This window comes from Oncorhynchus keta, chromosome 26, assembly GCF_023373465.1.
Source record: "Oncorhynchus keta strain PuntledgeMale-10-30-2019 chromosome 26, Oket_V2, whole genome shotgun sequence".
Classification (NCBI taxonomy): Eukaryota; Metazoa; Chordata; class Actinopteri; order Salmoniformes; family Salmonidae; genus Oncorhynchus; species Oncorhynchus keta.
The window spans coordinates 37,433,269-37,451,287 of record NC_068446.1 but is presented as its reverse complement, the minus strand read 5'-3'; the positions used below and the strand labels follow the sequence as shown (position 1 = coordinate 37,451,287).

Sequence of the window (18,019 nt, the reverse complement as noted above, 5' to 3'; positions counted from 1 at the left end):
GGGGAAGAGACTGGTTTCAGTGAAAGCTTTATTTTGTCCTTCAATTTGTCAAATACAGTGTTGCATTTATGACAATTCCAGTCAAATCTTTCCCTCAGAACAGTGGCCAATTGAACATACCTAAAAATGTTGACATCCCTGCAAAAAACACTCCCTAACAATCACATAAAAATATATTTTTAAATACCACAAAATGCTTTACATCCCCACAATGGCCTGCCTTCACATGCTAATGGCTATTGAAAGACACTCCAAACCTTACTTGAACACAGCCAGATATGTAGCACCTGTTTAGTTCATGGTAAATGGAACAACTAGCCTTGCATCAAAGAAGTCCATCAAAGAACATTCCTGGACTTAAACTGGTCACTTGCATGAAGTTGTTCCTGTAACAAGTCTGGATAGCATGGCAGACAGATAAATATATTGTAAAAGCTAACCCATCACAGTAAAGTAAAATGGCCTATCAGTGTATTTTATGTATTCAGTCCACTAAGAATATGATTAATCAAGCCAAAAACAGTCATGATAGCCACAACAGACAGCATTACATCATCGTGCACATGTTGATTTTGTTTCTCCCCACCAGACGCGTTCATGACACGCAGATTAAAATACCAAAATCAATTATATTCATTTGGGGACAGGTCGAAACACATGAGACATTTCGCTAGCCAATTTGTTCTGGGAAATAAATATTGGGTTAGTTTACGCAAAAATAAATAAGGTATTTTTTTTGTGGATCATTGTAGAATTGACACATTTGAAAGACAAAAGCCGACAATTAAAACACAAAAGGGGAAACCTAGTTAACCTCACATTCAGTGAGTTGAAAGTTCTATGTTTAGCACCTGACTACACAGACCCCCGCGTGCAGTTTGGATGAAACTATTGAATAACATGCATACATTCATTTTGCAATGCTCGTGCACGGAACTTGGCAGGTATAGTCAGCATGCTACACTCCGTAGAACAGGACACGTAACAGAAATGTAAAAGTTAGGGGAAATCTCAATGGCAGTACAGTATGGTAAATGTGCACAGACATTCTAGACGTGTGATGTAATTCGCTGTATGAGTGACTGTACTAGCATGGCCAAGTGAGGCGGTTGAGGAGGACGTTTAGAGGTTTCTTGGTCACAGAGGGGTCTATGTCAACTATTAGACCCTGTCCTAACCAAAGAGAGGCTGTGTTTACACAGGCAGCACAATTTAGATTTTCTTGACACTCATTTGTCTTTTGACCTATCGGATCAGCTCTGAAAAAGATAAGAAAATAAATCAGAATTAGGCTGCCTGTTTAAACAAAGCCTCAGAGACCCAGACATTGAGCTGCTGTTAATCGACTTGGCAAGCAGTGCTGTGACCAGGGGACAGAGCAGTGCTGTGACCAGGGGACAGAGCAGTGCTGTGACCAGGGGACAGAGCAGTGCTGTGACCAGGGGACAGAGCAGTGCTGTGACCAGGGGACAGAGCAGTGCTGTGACCAGGGGAGAGAGCAGTGCTGTGACCAGGGGAGAGAGCAGTGCTGTGACCAGGGGAGAGAGCAGTGCTGTGACCAGGGGACAGAGCAGTGCTGTGACCAGGGGACAGAGCAGTGCTGTGACCAGGGGACAGAGCAGTGCTGTGACCAGGGGACAGAGCAGTGCTGTGACCAGGGGACAGAGCAGTGCTGTGACCAGGGGACAGAGCAGTGCTGTGACCAGGGGACAGGACCGTATTGAGACGCGGGCCCCTACTCCAGAGGCCATCCCTCCTGCTGGAACACCAGCTCCACAGCCTCCTTCACATCCTGCACCATGAAGGATGGCTGGGTCAGGTTGGGGTCAAAGCGGAAGTCCCTGTGACCGTGGAAGATCCGATGCTCTGTAACAGAATGCCTGGGGTCAGGGGGCAGTTCCTGCTGGTCCCGGCTGTACACCCCCGTACACACCAGGATGGAGCTGCACCCCACAGGGAGGGGCTCCTCGCCCCCGTACGCCCCTGTAACTCCTCCCATCTCAGCACAGGTCATTTCGTGGGGGTCCTCCAGGGGTTGGCTCTGCGGCTCCCCCCCTCCGAGCTGCATCAGGGCTCGGGTGCGGTGGCAGGACTGTAGGTAGCGGTTGTAGAGGTTGGCACCGTAGATGTCTGCCATGGGGTTGTCACTGAGGGAGAGACAGCAGAGTTAAGGGGGCTTGAGTTAGTCAAGATGGAATACACAGATTAAAACAGTATCTATGCTGGGCGGGCAGGCAGTCTCACCCGATGGTGTAAACAGTATGTAACCCAGGCAGGCAGTCTCACCCAATGGCGTAGAGTCTTTCCACAGGTTCAGTCCAGCCCAGACTCTCAGCCTGCTGTCTGATGAGCAGCTCAGCATAGTTATAGGTCACCACACTGGGCTTTCCAATCAGAGCTTCATACTTCAGCTCACAGCCAGTCACCTTCTTATACAAACTCTCCAGACACACCAGAAACATACCGTGACCAAACCTAGCAAATAGGGATATTTACAACACACATGTTCTGTTTACAACAATTTGGCTACAAGACCCAAATTGCCTTGATGGTATGCTCTGAGTGGAAGCGCGTGTGTTCCCACCTGGGGTTCTTGGCCTCAGCCACCCACATCAGGTCCATGTTACAGGCCAGCACTGGAATGTGAGGGTACTGCAGTGTTGTCAGGGCATTCCCAGGCTTCCCATTGGTTAAGAGCACGTCCATTATTAGCTGGAGGTTGGTCTCCCATCTGACTGGCTCACCAAACAGAATGATGGCTAAAAAAAATTGTTAAGGACAGTCAGTCAAAAATCAATCTTCTGTAAGTTTCAAAATTTGTTTTATTTGTATATATTACCTTCTATCGGGGGTAAATCTTTACTTGGTGGAACCTGTAAGATAATTCAACACTGTAAACATGCTGGAGATACAAATGGTAAATGCACAAGAGTTGATGGGTCATAAATGTCCAATTTAGCTCTCCATTCTCCTCTTTCATACCATTATTATTTTGTTCCTGCTGAACACAACCCAAACCACGCCCTATCTCCTCCAACTACACCCTCACCATGTCTTTGGGTCTTCTGTTGTGATCCACCATGTCCTGAAGCGGATAGGCATCCCTCAGCATGTCTATGGTCACAACATTCTGAAATCCCAGACTGGTGTTGGATAGGTTAAGGTCAAACTCAAAATAACAGAACATTAAACAGAGCAAGACAATGCAACAGATTCATAGAGGGAGAGCAGCACGACAATGATCATTTAAAAAGGATTTCTGGCATTTAAGGGACAATCTGCACTTTATACTTAAATCATTGAACTTTTAAATTAATGATATACCCATTGATTATTGAATATCACTTATAAATACCTCATGAGCTTATTTCAACTGTCTTACCCTATGAGAACCCAAAATAGAGGCTTGTTTTACTCCACTGTTTGTAAATTTTACAATTGTAAACAAACACTAAAGCCTCAACACATGGCTTAAACTATAATTTATCATCATGGTCAGTCCTTGCATCAAAAACTGTCTATGAATTTGAGAGTGGTTATAATTCTCCAACAACATCCCTCAGCTGTTTACTGCAACAATGGGAGGGCTTTATAATTGTTTAAACTGCAGATTTCCCCTTTAAACTGTCCTACTGTTTACCAAACAGTTTAAGCCCAAATGTATACAAAGACCTCATATTTCTTGGGTTACTGAATGGCTGAGGAAAACAAATGTGTGCCGAGTTTGCTCAATAGATGTATTCAGTTTTGATCCCAGTGTACATTTAACATAGTTGGCTGTGAAAGGATATCCTTTTAGAGGACAAGAGACACTTAATCTATATAAAACATACTGCTATTCAGCACCTTTTACATTACTGAAATGTTGTGTATATCCCTAGACATCTCCCAAGTCGTCATCCCAATTATCACTGCTGCTCTGTTACATAGGTAATCTCCCTCTCTTCAAATGTCATGGAAAGAGTCACCCCCATGATCACTGCTCTGCCTGGAGATTAGTAAGGATACTTGTGAGCCACCTCCAGCACTGGGCCCTGGCCTGACACCAGCACACACATGTTGTGATACTGACTGAACATACGCAAAGGACTGTGGGACAGCATCACCTGGTCTGGAGACACCTGCAGGGGAAAACACAAGCAGAACAATCAGTAAAGCACAGAACCAGTCAGTGGAGGATTGCTGGGTGCAACATGACCCAGATGTTAGTGGAGGATTGCTGGGTGCAACATGACCCAGATGTTAGTGGGGGATTGCTGGGTGCAACATGACCCAGATGTTAGTGGGGGATTGCTGGGTGCAACATGACCCAGATGTTAGTGGAGGATTGCTGGGTGCAACATGACCCAGATGTTAGTGGGGGATTGCTGGGTGCAACATGACCCAGATGTTAGTGGGGGATTGCTGGGTGCAACATGACCCAGATGTTAGTGGGGGATTGCTGGGTGCAACATGACCCAGATGTTAGTGGGGGATTGCTGGGTGCAACATGACCCAGATGTTAGTGGGGGATTGCTGGGTGCAACATGACCCAGATGTTAGTGGAGGATTGCTGGGTGCAACATGACCCAGATGTTAGTGGAGGATTGCTGGGTGCAACATGACCCAGATGTTAGTGGAGGATTGCTGGGTGCAACATGACCCAGATGTTAGTGGAGGATTGCTGGGTGCAACATGACCCAGATGTTAGTGGAGGATTGCTGGGTGCAACATGACCCAGATGTTAGTGGAGGATTGCTGGGTGCAACATGACCCAGATGTTAGTGGGGGATTGCTGGGTGCAACATGACCCAGATGTTAGTGGGGGATTGCTGGGTGCAACATGACCCAGATGTTAGTGGAGGATTGCTGGGTGCAACATGACCCAGATGTTAGTGGAGGATTGCTGGGTGCAACATGACCCAGATGTTAGTGGAGGATTGCTGGGTGCAACATGACCCAGATGTTAGTGGAGGATTGCTGGGTGCAACATGACCCAGATGTTAGTGGAGGATTGCTGGGTGCAACATGATCCAGATGTTAGTGGAGCATTGTTGGGTGCAATATGACAATATAACCCAGATGTTAGTCCAGGATTGTTCGTTACAATATGACCAAAACGCATCGCTGACCTCCACCTCCAGAAGGCGAGACATGTCAGTATGACCCAGATTTTAGTGCAGGATTGTTTAGTGCTATATGACGCATCCCTCACCTCCACTTCCAGCAGGTGCGACAGTTGTTCAGCTTTGGTCTGCCTCATAGAGTTCCCTGCGTTGGTCACAAACACCACAGGCACTTTGTACTTCCCCTTCCTGTCCACCAAGCTCCTAAAGATCTGCTTGGCTGCAGGGATGGGTGTACGGCCCCGCACTAGCACACCATCGATGTCGAAGAGAAGCCCGAAGAAGTTGTGGCCCTGTGGAGACAGATTAATGGTGTGTGACGTGCAGCCTTTCTTCAGTGGACTTTGAGACAATGGTTTATGGTAATGGTCTTGCATCCTTGTATGTGTATAGGCCTTAGGTCTACATGCTGGACCAGACCACCCTCATCTTCTTTATGGTAGGCCTTTAAAGTGGGTTAGTAGTGGGATTAGTCTGCAGTGACACAGCGACCAACCAAACAGTTAAACAACTCAACAGCAATGTCCTGAACTAGTCCCCTACTGTAGAAGGGTTGTCCAAGCTATGGACAGGAGAGGTAAAGACAGGCTGCACCCAAGTGGTGTGTTTACATTAACTATTTTATGTCCCCGTCAACCAGCTCTTCAAGTTTCAGCCGGTTGGGAGGGGTATTTTTAGGACACAGGCTTGGCAGGGACTATGGCTAATTAACTACAGCTAAATGTAAAGGTGTCACAGGGGAAACTGTCTAGCTAATCTATCAAAGTCACCAGATTGGAAAACTGCGTTTGAAACGGAGATTTGTAGCTAGCTATCTGGAATGTGAAGTGACCACACTTTGAATCAAAGTTTGATTACGGTAATTAGTTAGCCAGCTAACTATAAACGAGCCAGAATCAACAGTGAAACATTCGACTTACATTGCTGGAACTCTGTGATGAGATATACAGTTGTTTGCCTGCTCCTGTGTGACTTGACTTCAGGAGTCGCCAACCAAATTTCAAAACTTTACATCTTTGCAGTAACTCTGCCATTTCCCCTAACGTCAGCTAACAAGCTTAAGTTAGCTAAAACAATCACTACAGACAAAAACCAACAGCAGTAACGTTACACTACCAAGCACTAACTAGCTATAGGAACTACATAGCTAGCTATATCACACACAATAGAAAGTGAAGTGTGCCATCTCTAAACTTGATAGCATGCTGCCATATGAATAACAGATGGCCACGCGTTGGCAAGCTTGCTTTCCGTCCGTGTCAACCCATACCGCGCTTGCGCACATCTCAATTTTATGGAAGTGACGTTGTCTACATCGAATTGAGCCAATGAACTTTCTTTCCTCAAATAAAGTTTCGATTTAGAGATTTCTATTGCAGTCTGTTTCTGTTCAGAGGAAACATCAAACATGTTTAATGTATCTTGTTCTCCTACATGTGCATTTGACGTGTAAACATGCATTGTCAATCTAGTTATTACAATTAATCATAAAATACATCTTTATTGATCAAAATGAAACACCCACTCGGTCTTTCATAGCAACACACAATAGATAAATCAGTAGTGGAAAACCAGTTTGTCGAAAATTAACTTTTATGTGCACATTGTTCATCTTGTTCTGTTTGTATTTAATTACTGTATCAATGTAATAGAAAATGTAATGTCATACACACCCAGGTCTCCTTGGCCTAAAACCTCATCTAAAACCTAAACAAACAAAAAAAGTTCTAAATCATGAGACATTTTAGATAGGCACATGTGCTGCATCTCATATCATCAGGTGTCAAAAAAATAATAATTCTAACTTAGCATGTCAAAGGGGGAATACAGGATCATGATGAGTAGGGAGTCCTAAGTTAAATTGTCCAACAACAATGCAAAATTATTCAGTTTCAAAACATTTCCTGTTGCGTGGGCAACTGAACAGTACCCTGGTCCCCATTGGGCTTTAAAAAAATCTCAGCTGTATCGGAGGTCGTTCTCCAGGCCGTAGATCTTGGCTTTCAGGGTCTTCAGCTCCCCCTGGACCTTCTTGGTCCGAGCGTTGGTCTGACGCACTTCGTGTAGGATGGCCAGGTCCTGATTCGGGCCCACGTTCAGGGTGACCTGAAACACACAGGTACCACACCCACACATGAGCCTGCACATAGCTGTTGTATATTTACTTAGCTTCTAACACACCTCGGTACACAACATTCACCTCCTACGTACCTTGAAAAGCTGTTTCTCCACATCTTTGAGTTTCTGTCGGAGGTGTTTGATGTCGGTCTTGAAGCCCTCCACCTCCATGGCCCTCCTCTTCTCCAGGGCCTCGTACCGCTGGGTCGTCATCTGAAGACGCTTCGCCATCTTGTCCGACCGATCCTACACACAAAGGTGAGCAAAACACAGTGGCGTAAACACGCACACGCCTCAATGTATAACACAAACAATAATTTAGCTAAATATACATGGTGTAGTCAGAATTATTCATATCATGTAAGGATTCGTGGCCACACACCTTGAAAATCTCCCTGCCCATGTCCCCCTCCTCTCTGATCTGAGCCAGGTCTGTCTCCAGGGTAACACACTGCTCCCTGTACATCTCAGCCAGGCGGTGGGCCTGCTTCAGCTCTTCCTGCATCGTCTGGGGCCACAGGAAATAGCAGGACACAACACCACCACAGGAAATCCATTTTAGAATAAGGCTGTAACATAACAAAATGTGGAAAAAGTCAAGAGGTCTTAATAATTTCCAAAGGCACTGTATATACACAGTGCATTTGAAAAGTATCTAGACCCCTTCCATTTTCCCACATTTTGTTACGTTACAGCCTTATTCTAAAATGGATTAAATAAAATCTATCACTCTACCTCATAATAACAAAGCGAAAACAGGTTATACATTTTTGCAAATGTATTACAAATAAAAAAACAAATACCTTTACATAAGTATTCAGACCCTTTGCTATGAGACTCGAAATTGAGATCAGCTGCATCCTGTTTCCATTGATCATCCTTGAGATGTTTCTACAACTTGATTGGAGTCCATCTGTAGTAAATTCAATTGATTGGACATGATTTGGAAAGGCACACACCTGTCTATATAAGGTCCCATAGTTGACAGTGCATGTCAGTTCAAACGCCAAGCCATAAGGTAGAAGGAATTGTCCGTAGAACGCCGAGACAGGATTGTGTTGAGGCAAAGATCTGGGGAAGGGTACCAAAACATTGCTACAGCATTGAAGGTCCCCAAGAACACATTGGCCTCCATTCTTAAATGGAAGAAGTTTGAAACCACCAAGACTCTTCCTAGCTCTGGATGCCTGGCCAAACTGAGAAATCGGAGGAGAAGGACCTTGGTTAGGGAGGTAACCAAGAATTCGATGGTCACTCAGAGGCTCTGTAGGCTATGGGCTCTCCAACCCTGTTCCAGGGGTCTTGTTTCACTGGGCTCTATAAGCTATGGACTCTCCAACCCTGTTCCAGGGGTCTTGGGCCTATAGGCTAAGACAAAACTTGTCAAAACATATAGGCCCATGGGCTAGGCTTCATGATGCAGCCGACTATGATATGAACAAGTCACAAAATGCATGTTCTGTTTCTTGCCTTTGACTGCACACATTGGGCATCATTAACAAGTGATAATATTCTCACCCGTCAGACTATTCTAAATGTAATGTTGTCTTGACATATACTAAATCATGTGTGTGACAGTTTTGATATAGAATGGGCTATTATCGTCATCCGATTGAAGGGAGCTTTTCGAGCGGTTCATTTTCATGTCAGCCAGGTAGGTAGGGTACTCCGGTTGTAAAGCGACGCAATGTGCTTCATATTAGGAATGTTGAGAAATAAATATAGTAGGCCTAGCCTATAGAAAGCTAATGGGATCCTCCTCTTTTTAATAGTGGCCATTAAAACGGTTTTCTCACGCAATTGCATAGCATATAGAAATGTTGTGCAACATGGGCATACAATAACACTTATTTCACTCCATGCATCAACCAGCTACGAGGAGCTGGCTCTCGTGAAGGTGATAGGTGATCCTATTCCACTCAAACTCGTGAAGTGATTTTCGACTGCATTTGCATTGATTTCAGAGTGATTAGAGAGACAATAGAGCCCTGAGTACCAGGCCATTAGCAAGTTTGGTAGGCTACTAACGACCATCAGCGGCATCAGAGCACCGTTTGAGAAGCCTAGTTACCGTGACTCAACGGTTATGTGGAATTTGACTGCGGTCATAAATATGTCGGAAATATGGTCACTGTAACAGCCCTAGGCACAACAACGCTTTTAACACCACTTGTTAATGTAAAATAAAAAACGAAAAAGAGACTCCTTTATTTGAGGTGTTGTATGGGACATGATCCCAATGATGTAAGACCTCTGATCTGAAGCATGTGTACCACTACCCACCCTGAGCTCTTCCCTGTGGACGTGCTGTGTGTCAGGCTGGGGCTGGGTTAGAAGCAGGGCCATGCTGCTGCCGTGTCCTCTGGATCCTGGTCCCGGCTGCTCCCTCCCATGACCATCACTGGCTTTCCTCAGACGGTCCTGGGTTGAGTCCAGCTCTCGCAGCAGCCGGTCCTTCTCCACCATCCAGCCCTTCTCGTGGGCCCGCGTCTCAAACTTCAGCTGTAGGAAGTCCCTGGTGCTCTCGTACAGCAGGTTCTGGGTCCGGTCCAGCCTGGGAGGAAGAGTAGAGAGGGACAAGGAGCGGAACAGAGAGGAAGGGAGAGAACATGTATTCAGGATAGGGGTATGTGAACTAGGATAGGCATTTGACATTTTTTGACTGTTGGGAGTACTCCGACGATTTTTACTCAGGCCCACATTGGGAAAAAAAACATGCGCATTTATCTATATCCCAACAACGCCTAATTTAACATAACCATTACAGGATAACAAATCAAAATTGCCCCATAATAATAATAATAATAATAATATATGCCATTTAGCTGACGCTTTTATCCAAAGCGACTTACAGTCATGTGTGCATACATTCTACGTATGGGTGGTCTCGGGAATCGAACCCACTACCCTGGCGTTACAAGCGCCATGCTCTACCAACTGAGCTACAGAAGGACCATATACAGTGAGTATGCCAAACATAAATAACACATTTCTAATATTATGTTGCACCCCCCCCCTTCAGCCTGAATTTCTTGGGGCAGGACTCTACAAGCTGTCAAAAGCATACCACAGGGATGCTGGCCCATGTTGACTCCAATGCTTCCCACAGTTGTGTCAAGTTGGCTGGATGTCCTTTGAGTGATGGACCATTCTTGATACACACAGGAAACTGTTAAATGTGAGGTGCCTGGCACCTACTACCATACCCAGTTCAAAAGGCACTTAGATCTTTTGTCTTGCCCATTCACCCTCAATGTCACAAACAGAATCCATGTCTCAATTGTCAAGATTTAAAAATCCTTCTCTAACCTGTCTCCTCCCTTTCATCTACACTGATTGAAGTCGATTTAACAAGTGACATCAATAAGGGATCCCAGCTTTCACCTGATCGGTCTGTCATGGAAAGACCCCCTTTTTCGATCTTGTCTCATCCCTGCAACTCACCAACGGGCTCGGGAGGTGATGGTTGAGTCATGTGTCCCCGAAACATGACCCGCCAAACCGTGCTTCTTAACACCCGCCTGCTTAATCCGGAAAAGAGCACCAATGTGTCGGAGGAAACACAGTTCACCTGACGACTGAAGTCAGCCTGCAGGTGCCTGGCCTGCTACAAGGAGTAGCTAGAGCACGATGAGCCAAGTAAAGGCCCCCCGACCAAACCCTCCCCTAACCCGGACAACGCTGGGCCAATTGTGCGCCACCCTATGGGACTCCCGATCACAACCGGTTGTGAACTCGAACCCGGGTCTGTAGTGACGCCTCTAGCACTGCGATGCAGTGCCTTAGACAGCTGCGCCTCTCGGGAGGCCCAGAGCAGGTGTTCTTAATGATTTGTATACTCAGTGTATATTCATTCAATAAAAAAACAAGTGCCATTTAAGACTAATTTATTGAAACTGTAATATCAACTAGTTACATTATATTATGGAACACAAACTTCTAAAAGGCAGTAACCTCAGCAGTGACACTTGCTTGAAGCAGACAAGACACTAATTTCCTGAGCCCTTATCACAGTCAAGACAACTATTTTATAATAAAAAACGAAAAGTACTCAGACCCCTTGACTTTTACTATAAGCATTTCGCTACACTCGCATTAACATCTGCTAACCATGTGTATGTGTGACAAATAAAATTGGATTTGATTTATATTTTGTTAGGTTACAGCCTTATTCTAAATTTGATTAAAAAGCCCCCCCCATCAACCTACACACAATACCCCATAATGACAAAGCAAAAACAGGTTTTTAGAAATGACCAGAGAATCTTATTTCTCAATGTCTGAGAGTCTTTAGGTGCCTTTTGGGCAACTCCAAGTGAGCTTTCATGTGCCTTTTACTGAGGAGTGGCTTCCATCTGGCTACTCTACAATAAAGGCCTAATTGGTGGAGTGCTACAGAGATGGTTGTCCTTCTGAAAGTTTCTCCCACGAGGCTTCAAAGCCCCTTAATGGCCAATACATAGCATCATCGCCAGGGTTTATAGACATCATTGAAACAGTCAAAACAATTTAAAACCGGACTCAATTTGGAGAGTTCAAAGTTCAGGGTTATAAACCAAAACATGTCTTATTTTCAATATACAGACATTCAATTTAGTATAATCTGCCTGTTCTTTGGAATTGTACAAATGGATTAACAATTCCACATTGAACACTGCATGGGAATGAATTACAGCCACAACATCCATTTGGTGAGTAGGCCTAAGGCCACAACATCCATTTGGTGAGTAGGCCTTAGGCCAGAACATCCGTTTGGTGAGTAGGCCTAAGGCCAGAACATCCGTTTGGTGAGTAGGCCTAAGGCCACAACATCCATTTGGTGAGTAGGCCTAAGGCCAGAACATCCGTTTGGTGAGTAGGCCTAAGGCCACAACATCCATTTGGTGAGTAGGCCTAAGGCCACAACATCCATTTGGTGAGTAGGCCTAAGGGCAGAACATCCATTTGGTGAGTAGGCCTAAGGCCACAACATCCATTTGGTGAGTAGGCCTAAGGCCACAACATCCATTTGGTGAGTAGGCCTAAGGCCACAACATCCATTTGGTGAGTAGGCCTAAGGCCAGAACATCCATTTGGTGAGTAGGCCTAAGGCCACAACATCCATTAGTTGAGTAGGCCTAAGGCCACAACATCCATTTTTGGTGAGTAGGCCTAAGGCCAGAACATCCGTTTGGTGAGTAGGCCTAAGGCCACAACATCCATTTGGTGAGTAGGCCTAAGGCCACAACATCCATTTGGTGAGTAGGCCTAAGGCCACAACATCCATTTGGTGAGTAGGCCTAAGGCCACAACATCCATTTGGTGAGTAGGCCTAAGGCCACAACATCCATTTGGTGAGTAGGCCTAAGGCCACAACATCCGTTTGGTGAGTAGGCCTTAGGCCACAACATCCGTTTGGTGAGTAGGCCTTAGGCCACAACATCCGTTTGGTGAGTAGGCCTAAGGCCAGAACATCCGTTTGGTGAGTAGGCCTTAGGCCAGAACATCCGTTTGTTGAGTAGGCCTAAGGCCAGAACATCCATTTGGTGAGTAGGCCTAAGGCCACAACATCCATTTGGTGAGTAGGCCTAAGGCCACAACATCCATTTGGTGAGTAGGCCTAAGGCCACAACATCCATTTGGTGAGTAGGCCTAAGGCCACAACATCCATTTGGTGAGTAGGCCTAAGGCCAGAACATCCATTTGGTGAGTAGGCCTAAGGCCAGAACATCCATTTGGTGAGTAGGCCTAAGGCCAGAACATCCATTTGGTGAGTAGGCCTAAGGCCACAACATCCATTTGGTGAGTAGGCCTAAGGCCAGAACATCCATTTGGTGAGTAGGCCTAAGGCCACAACATCCATTTGGTGAGTAGGCCTTAGGCCACAACATCCATTTGGTGAGTAGGCCTTAGGCCAGAACATCCGTTTGGTGAGTAGGCCTTAGGCCACAACATCCGTTTGGTGAGTAGGCCTAAGGCCACAACATCCATTTGGTGAGTAGGCCTAAGGCCACAACATCCGTTTGGTGAGTAGGCCTTAGGCCACAACATCCGTTTGGTGAGTAGGCCTAAGGCCACAACATCCGTTTGGTGAGTAGGCCTTAGGCCAGAACATCCGTTTGGTGAGTAGGCCTAAGGCCAGAACATCCGTTTGGTGAGTAGGCCTTAGGCCAGAACATCCGTTTGGTGAGTAGGCCTAAGGCCAGAACATCCGTTTGGTGAGTAGGCCTTAGGCCAGAACATCCGTTTGGTGAGTAGGCCTAAGGCCAGAACATCCATTTGGTGAGTAGGCCTAAGCTTAATGATTCTGATGAAAATAGGCTTGTTCTAGTTTCACCATCTATGTTCAGGGGGATTGTAGCCTGGGCTAACCAATTCTAAATGGCAGTAGCACTACGGAAAGTAGCCTACGCAGAAAAGACAGGACGCAATGATTTCAGCGCTCGTTGTTGGAACACGTTTCCCTCCTTCAGTCAGTCAACCAGTCCATTTTCTATTGGTGATTAAACGTTAGGCATTTACAGTGCCTTCAGAAACTATTCATATCCCTGGACTTATTCCACATTTTGTTATGTTACACCCTGAATTCAAAATGGATTAGATACATTTGCCTCCCATCTACACACAATAAAAATAACCCATAATGACAAAGTGAAAACATGTTTTGAAAATATAGAATTATCTAATTTAAATTTGCTAACATTTCCAAAAAACATTTTCACTGTCAATATAATATATGCCATTTAGCTGACGCTTTTATCCAAAGCGACTTACAGTCATGTGTGCATACATTCTACGTATGGGTGGTCCCGGGAATCGAACCCACTAATATGGGGTATTGTGTGTAGATGGGTGGGAAAATGTATTTAATCCATTTTGAATTCAGGCTTTAACAACAAAAATTGGAATAAGTCGAGCTAGGAATACTTTCTGAACACACTGTATTTCTGTACGCCTAACGGCCGCTTGTGTATGTAAAGGAATGGGTCGGAACACAATTGATTGAGTGAGTGAGACACAGTGGGGAAAGGGAGTTTAGGGAGAAGAACTACGTGATAATTGGCTTGGTTCTTTTTTTTTCTGCCCCGCAAATGCACATGAACAAATGGAACACTAAAATCAAAGCAAATTAAAGTTGTCTTCGAGTCCTAATTCGATCTCTGGTTGATGATAGAGTTTTGACGTCAGCTGGAGTACTCGTGTCCATCCCTGATGTGAACCCACTCTGACAGTGAGAGTAGTGATGCATTCCTGGCCTCTGGTTGAGACAGCTCTCTCTACATATCATTTGGTGGTACAGTATGTGGGGTGGAGGAATATGAAATGTAGTAGTGGTATGAAGAGTGCAGTAGAGTATAGTAGGTAGTTTGCATACTTGTCAGTGAGTACGGTGATGCGGTCCTGGTCTCTCTGGTGCTGGACCTGTCCCTCCTCCACGTGGATCCTCCTGTCCTCCAGCAGAGACTCCACCTGCTCTTTGGACAAACGAGTCTGCTCCTCCATCTGAGCCTGCAGCGCCTCCACCTGCACATTACACCAGTTCAATAGTTTTCAAGGAGCTAAATGAGTTGCTTTTGAGTGTGTGTGTGTCGTACTACCTGTAGTAGTAAGGTCTGGTTGTCTCTTCTGTACTGCTCTGGGCTTCCTCCATTCACCACTCCTTCTGATCTGGATGACCGGCTTCCCTCTGCTCAGACAGAAGCCAGGCTAAGTGGCACAGTCAGGGGAATATTGCACTCCCAAAACAGATTATTCCACATTTCCTTAAACTGATGTGCTCAGAGCACACTGTAATCCTACTTACTAAATTTGATTTTAGTAGCTCCCCCCCTTAGGCTTAGGTTTATCTTACATAGGGAAGATCTTTCAACTCGTAGGTAGAGCAAATTGTTATGAGATAAAAAATCAAATCAAATGCAGAGCCAGTCCTGGCCTTTTGGGGCCTTAGGCAACATTTTGTTGGGGAGGCCCCCTTACACATTTTTCCCATGGGACTGAGAGAAGATTTTGCTATTTTATAACAAATGTTATGGTATTCTACTAGTTTCTGCATTGGTCAGAGAGAAAATGTGCAGTTTTACAGCTAATTTCCTGCAATTCAACACATTGTGCCATGTTGATATTATATCTGAGTGACAGTGAATAACAAAATCAAATGGGGGCCCCCTGGAGGTCAGGGCCCCTAAGCACGTGCCCTGGATGCCCGGTCTGTAATTCGACCATGATTACTATAAGTTTAGATAGCTGGCTCGACTAATTTACCAATCTAAAACATTTTAGTTGACATGAACTTATTGAGTGATTGTCAGTGACTGACATGAGAGAAAAGCTGCTGGTGCACCACCACATTTTGAAATTACACCTTGTATATTCTACTATTCCAACTCTCAACAGTAAGTTGAGACCCCGATGGTCGCCTATGTCGCTTATGCCTGGGGTCGGCCCTGATCAAATGCCATCTTGAATGATTTTACTTGTAAACCTGCAATATCTCAAACCAACAGATACATCTAAATATGTATACCCCTAAAATATAATTATCAAATCACGAAAACAGAGAATTTTCTTCAACCTTTTGCAGATCCAGTTCTTGACTTTGCCATCTTCCGATGATCCAGAATTCTGGGCTCTAGTTCCTTCTGGGCTATGCTAACCTACAGCACAGTAGACAGACAGGCAATAGTCATGTAAGTTGACAACTAGATATCGATCCCTTTCCGAAGTCATGTAATGTCAAATAAGACAATGGAGCAGAATTAAGTTTCCTGAAGTGGAACTGTGAACCCTGACCTTGTGTGGAGGGTCACGGTGGAAGAAGGTGATCTCCCCAGTGTCTGGCCCCACCAGGGCTAACAGGTGCTGGATTTTCTTCCTGTCCTCCAGCTCTCTGAACACAAAGACAATAGAAAACATGTATTTTTCATGTAAAGATGTAAATGTCAATAGCAATTGTGAATCAAATGAGGGCTCACCTGATCTTGAGTCTGTCATTCTCTGCGTACAGACGCAGCGCCTGTTCCCTCTCCTGGAAGAGGTACACCTGCATGTCACTCAAAGCCTTCTGCAGCTCAGATATCTCCCCTTCGCGCTGTCGCACCTCCCACTGCAGCTTGTGCTGGGAGGGCAGGGAGAGACAGGGAGATTAGCACACACCCATCAGCTGCTGTCTGCATGCGTGCACCCCCCACACCCACAGTTCACCTGGTCCTCTGTGGTGCCTCTGTACTTCTCCAGCATCTGCATCAGGTCATCGTGTTCTCCATCAAACTGGGCGATCTTCCCCCTGTAGAACTCCAGCAGCTCTCTGGAGGGGCGCAGGTAGGCCAGGCGCTCAGTGATGGGGGGCAGGGGAGAGTCCTCCACCCCAGGGGTGTGGTCTGTCTGCCTGGAAGGGAAGACAACCCAGAAGGGAGGACATTATCCCACTAAGCTAACAAAGATAAAAACCAATCTAGGAACAATTCCTTAGAGTCAGATTAGAGTAGGAGCCGTAGGGAGATTAGACTCAATAATGAGATTAGACACAATATATTTGGTCACTACAATTACGTAATCTGATAGAGGAAACAATTAAACAACACAATAGGTGGCCTTTACTTACCGGTCTTTTGTTGGAGATGACTCCATCATGTTGACCTGAAACACATTTATTGTTCAATTTGAGACACAGTTAGATGATTGTTATGATATGCGTAGAAGCCCGGGAGGTTTTTTGATAGGGCATCCCGAGTGGCGCAGCGGTCTAAAGCACTACGTTTCATTTTACGAGGCGTCTCACTGCAGTCTCTGGTTCTACATTTACATTTACATTTAAGTCATTTAGCAGACGCTCTTATCCAGGTTGCGTCGTGATTGGGAGTCCCATAGGGCAGCGTACAATTGGCCGAGCGTTGTCCGGCTTTGACCGACATTGTAAATACGAATTTGTTCTTAACTTACTTGCCTAGTTAAATAAAGGTTCAATACAAAAAGTATAGCAGTTATCTGTTGTTGTGACTTGTGCCGTGATACTGGGTGTTCAGTTGCCCACATGATCTCTCGAAACAATGTAATTCCCAAATGGAGTAATATCAGGTGCATATGGCCGCCCTCCTACCCGTCGTTGCTAAGCGCCTGTGTGGCAAACGACGCGGGGAGTTTGAAACTGCTAACGTAGCTGACTGGTTCCACTTGTGCTAGCTAGGTGGCGATCTGTGTCTATTAACTGTATTCATGAAATATCATAGTTTGCTAGTTCGTTCTATCAAAGTGAACTGCCAGCTAGAACAACGGTGCACTCATTTCACAAACAAATCTCAAAAACATTCGCCAGCCAAATTTGTTTGCGTAAGACAGCTAACACAGATGGATAACAGTACAACATGTTTGAGTGCCATATCCGATGGCAGTATTTCAACAATGATTTTAATCTGTATTAAATATTGACATTCGTTTTCCCTTTACCTTTCACTGTTTCATGAATCTTCAAACTGTCTGCCTCTTTAGATCCCGGAAGTTTTCAAAGTCTTTCTTCGCAGAAAAAAAAGTGCAGTGTGATTCGAGTCGCGAAGCTCTACCGCCACCTTCTGTTTTATGTAGTGAATTGAAACACTGTGTGACCGTCTGGACTTCTGCACCAACTTCTGCACTGTTTCACGGTATCTTACATAAGGAAATAGTGATATATGTTTTTTCTTTGTCATAGACAATTAAGCCTAAAACGCAATTGCCACAGGCACTACTTTATCATGTGTTACAATAACCTAACTGTACAGTATTATTAGAGGTGGTGGAATAAGGCTATGAATTATTTGCGCCTGGACTAGACACTGATATAA

General features: G+C 45.1%; 2 protein-coding genes across 2 annotated transcripts; both read right to left on the bottom strand.

Moving 5' to 3' along the window:
- Positions 1–14: 14 nt before the first annotated feature.
- Positions 15–6,389, bottom strand: hdhd5 (haloacid dehalogenase like hydrolase domain containing 5). Its single transcript, XM_035737846.2, has 8 exons — positions 6,026–6,389; positions 5,195–5,398; positions 4,009–4,121; positions 3,050–3,143; positions 2,840–2,873; positions 2,585–2,759; positions 2,287–2,475; positions 15–2,147 (listed from the first exon to the last, which is right to left on the bottom strand). The coding sequence occupies exons 1-8, from the start codon at positions 6,137–6,139 to the stop codon at positions 1,736–1,738; spliced, it is 1,335 nt and encodes a 444-aa protein (XP_035593739.1). The 5' UTR covers positions 6,140–6,389; the 3' UTR covers positions 15–1,735.
- Positions 6,390–6,590: 201 nt separating this feature from the next.
- Positions 6,591–17,752, bottom strand: ccdc77 (coiled-coil domain containing 77). Its single transcript, XM_035737845.2, has 12 exons — positions 17,646–17,752; positions 16,804–16,838; positions 16,404–16,587; positions 16,175–16,317; positions 15,993–16,089; positions 15,775–15,856; positions 14,801–14,889; positions 14,578–14,726; positions 9,507–9,777; positions 7,606–7,731; positions 7,317–7,469; positions 6,591–7,211 (listed from the first exon to the last, which is right to left on the bottom strand). The coding sequence occupies exons 2-12, from the start codon at positions 16,830–16,832 to the stop codon at positions 7,065–7,067; spliced, it is 1,470 nt and encodes a 489-aa protein (XP_035593738.1). The 5' UTR covers positions 16,833–16,838; positions 17,646–17,752; the 3' UTR covers positions 6,591–7,064.
- Positions 17,753–18,019: the final 267 nt, after the last annotated feature.

What these genes read in the sequence shown, in the direction of transcription:
- ccdc77 (XM_035737845.2), bottom strand. Translation starts at nt 16,832, where the DNA reads ATGATGGAGTCATCTCCAACAAAAGACCG. An exon ending in GAGGCACCACAGAGGACCAG is followed by an intron (nt 16,318 to 16,403) that starts GTGAACTGTGGG and finishes CTGCCCTCCCAG; the next exon opens with CACAAGCTGCAGTGGGAGGT. An exon ending in AATGACAGACTCAAGATCAG is followed by an intron (nt 16,090 to 16,174) that starts GTGAGCCCTCAT and finishes CTTTGTGTTCAG; the next exon opens with AGAGCTGGAGGACAGGAAGA.
- hdhd5 (XM_035737846.2), bottom strand. Translation starts at nt 6,139, where the DNA reads ATGGCAGAGTTACTGCAAAGATGTAAAGTTTTGAAATTTGGTTGGCGA. An exon ending in CGCACCTGCTGGAAGTGGAG is followed by an intron (nt 4,122 to 5,194) that starts GTGAGGGATGCG and finishes TTTCCCCTGCAG; the next exon opens with GTGTCTCCAGACCAGGTGAT. An exon ending in ACAGAAGACCCAAAGACATG is followed by an intron (nt 2,874 to 3,049) that starts GTGAGGGTGTAG and finishes ATTATCTTACAG; the next exon opens with GTTCCACCAAGTAAAGATTT.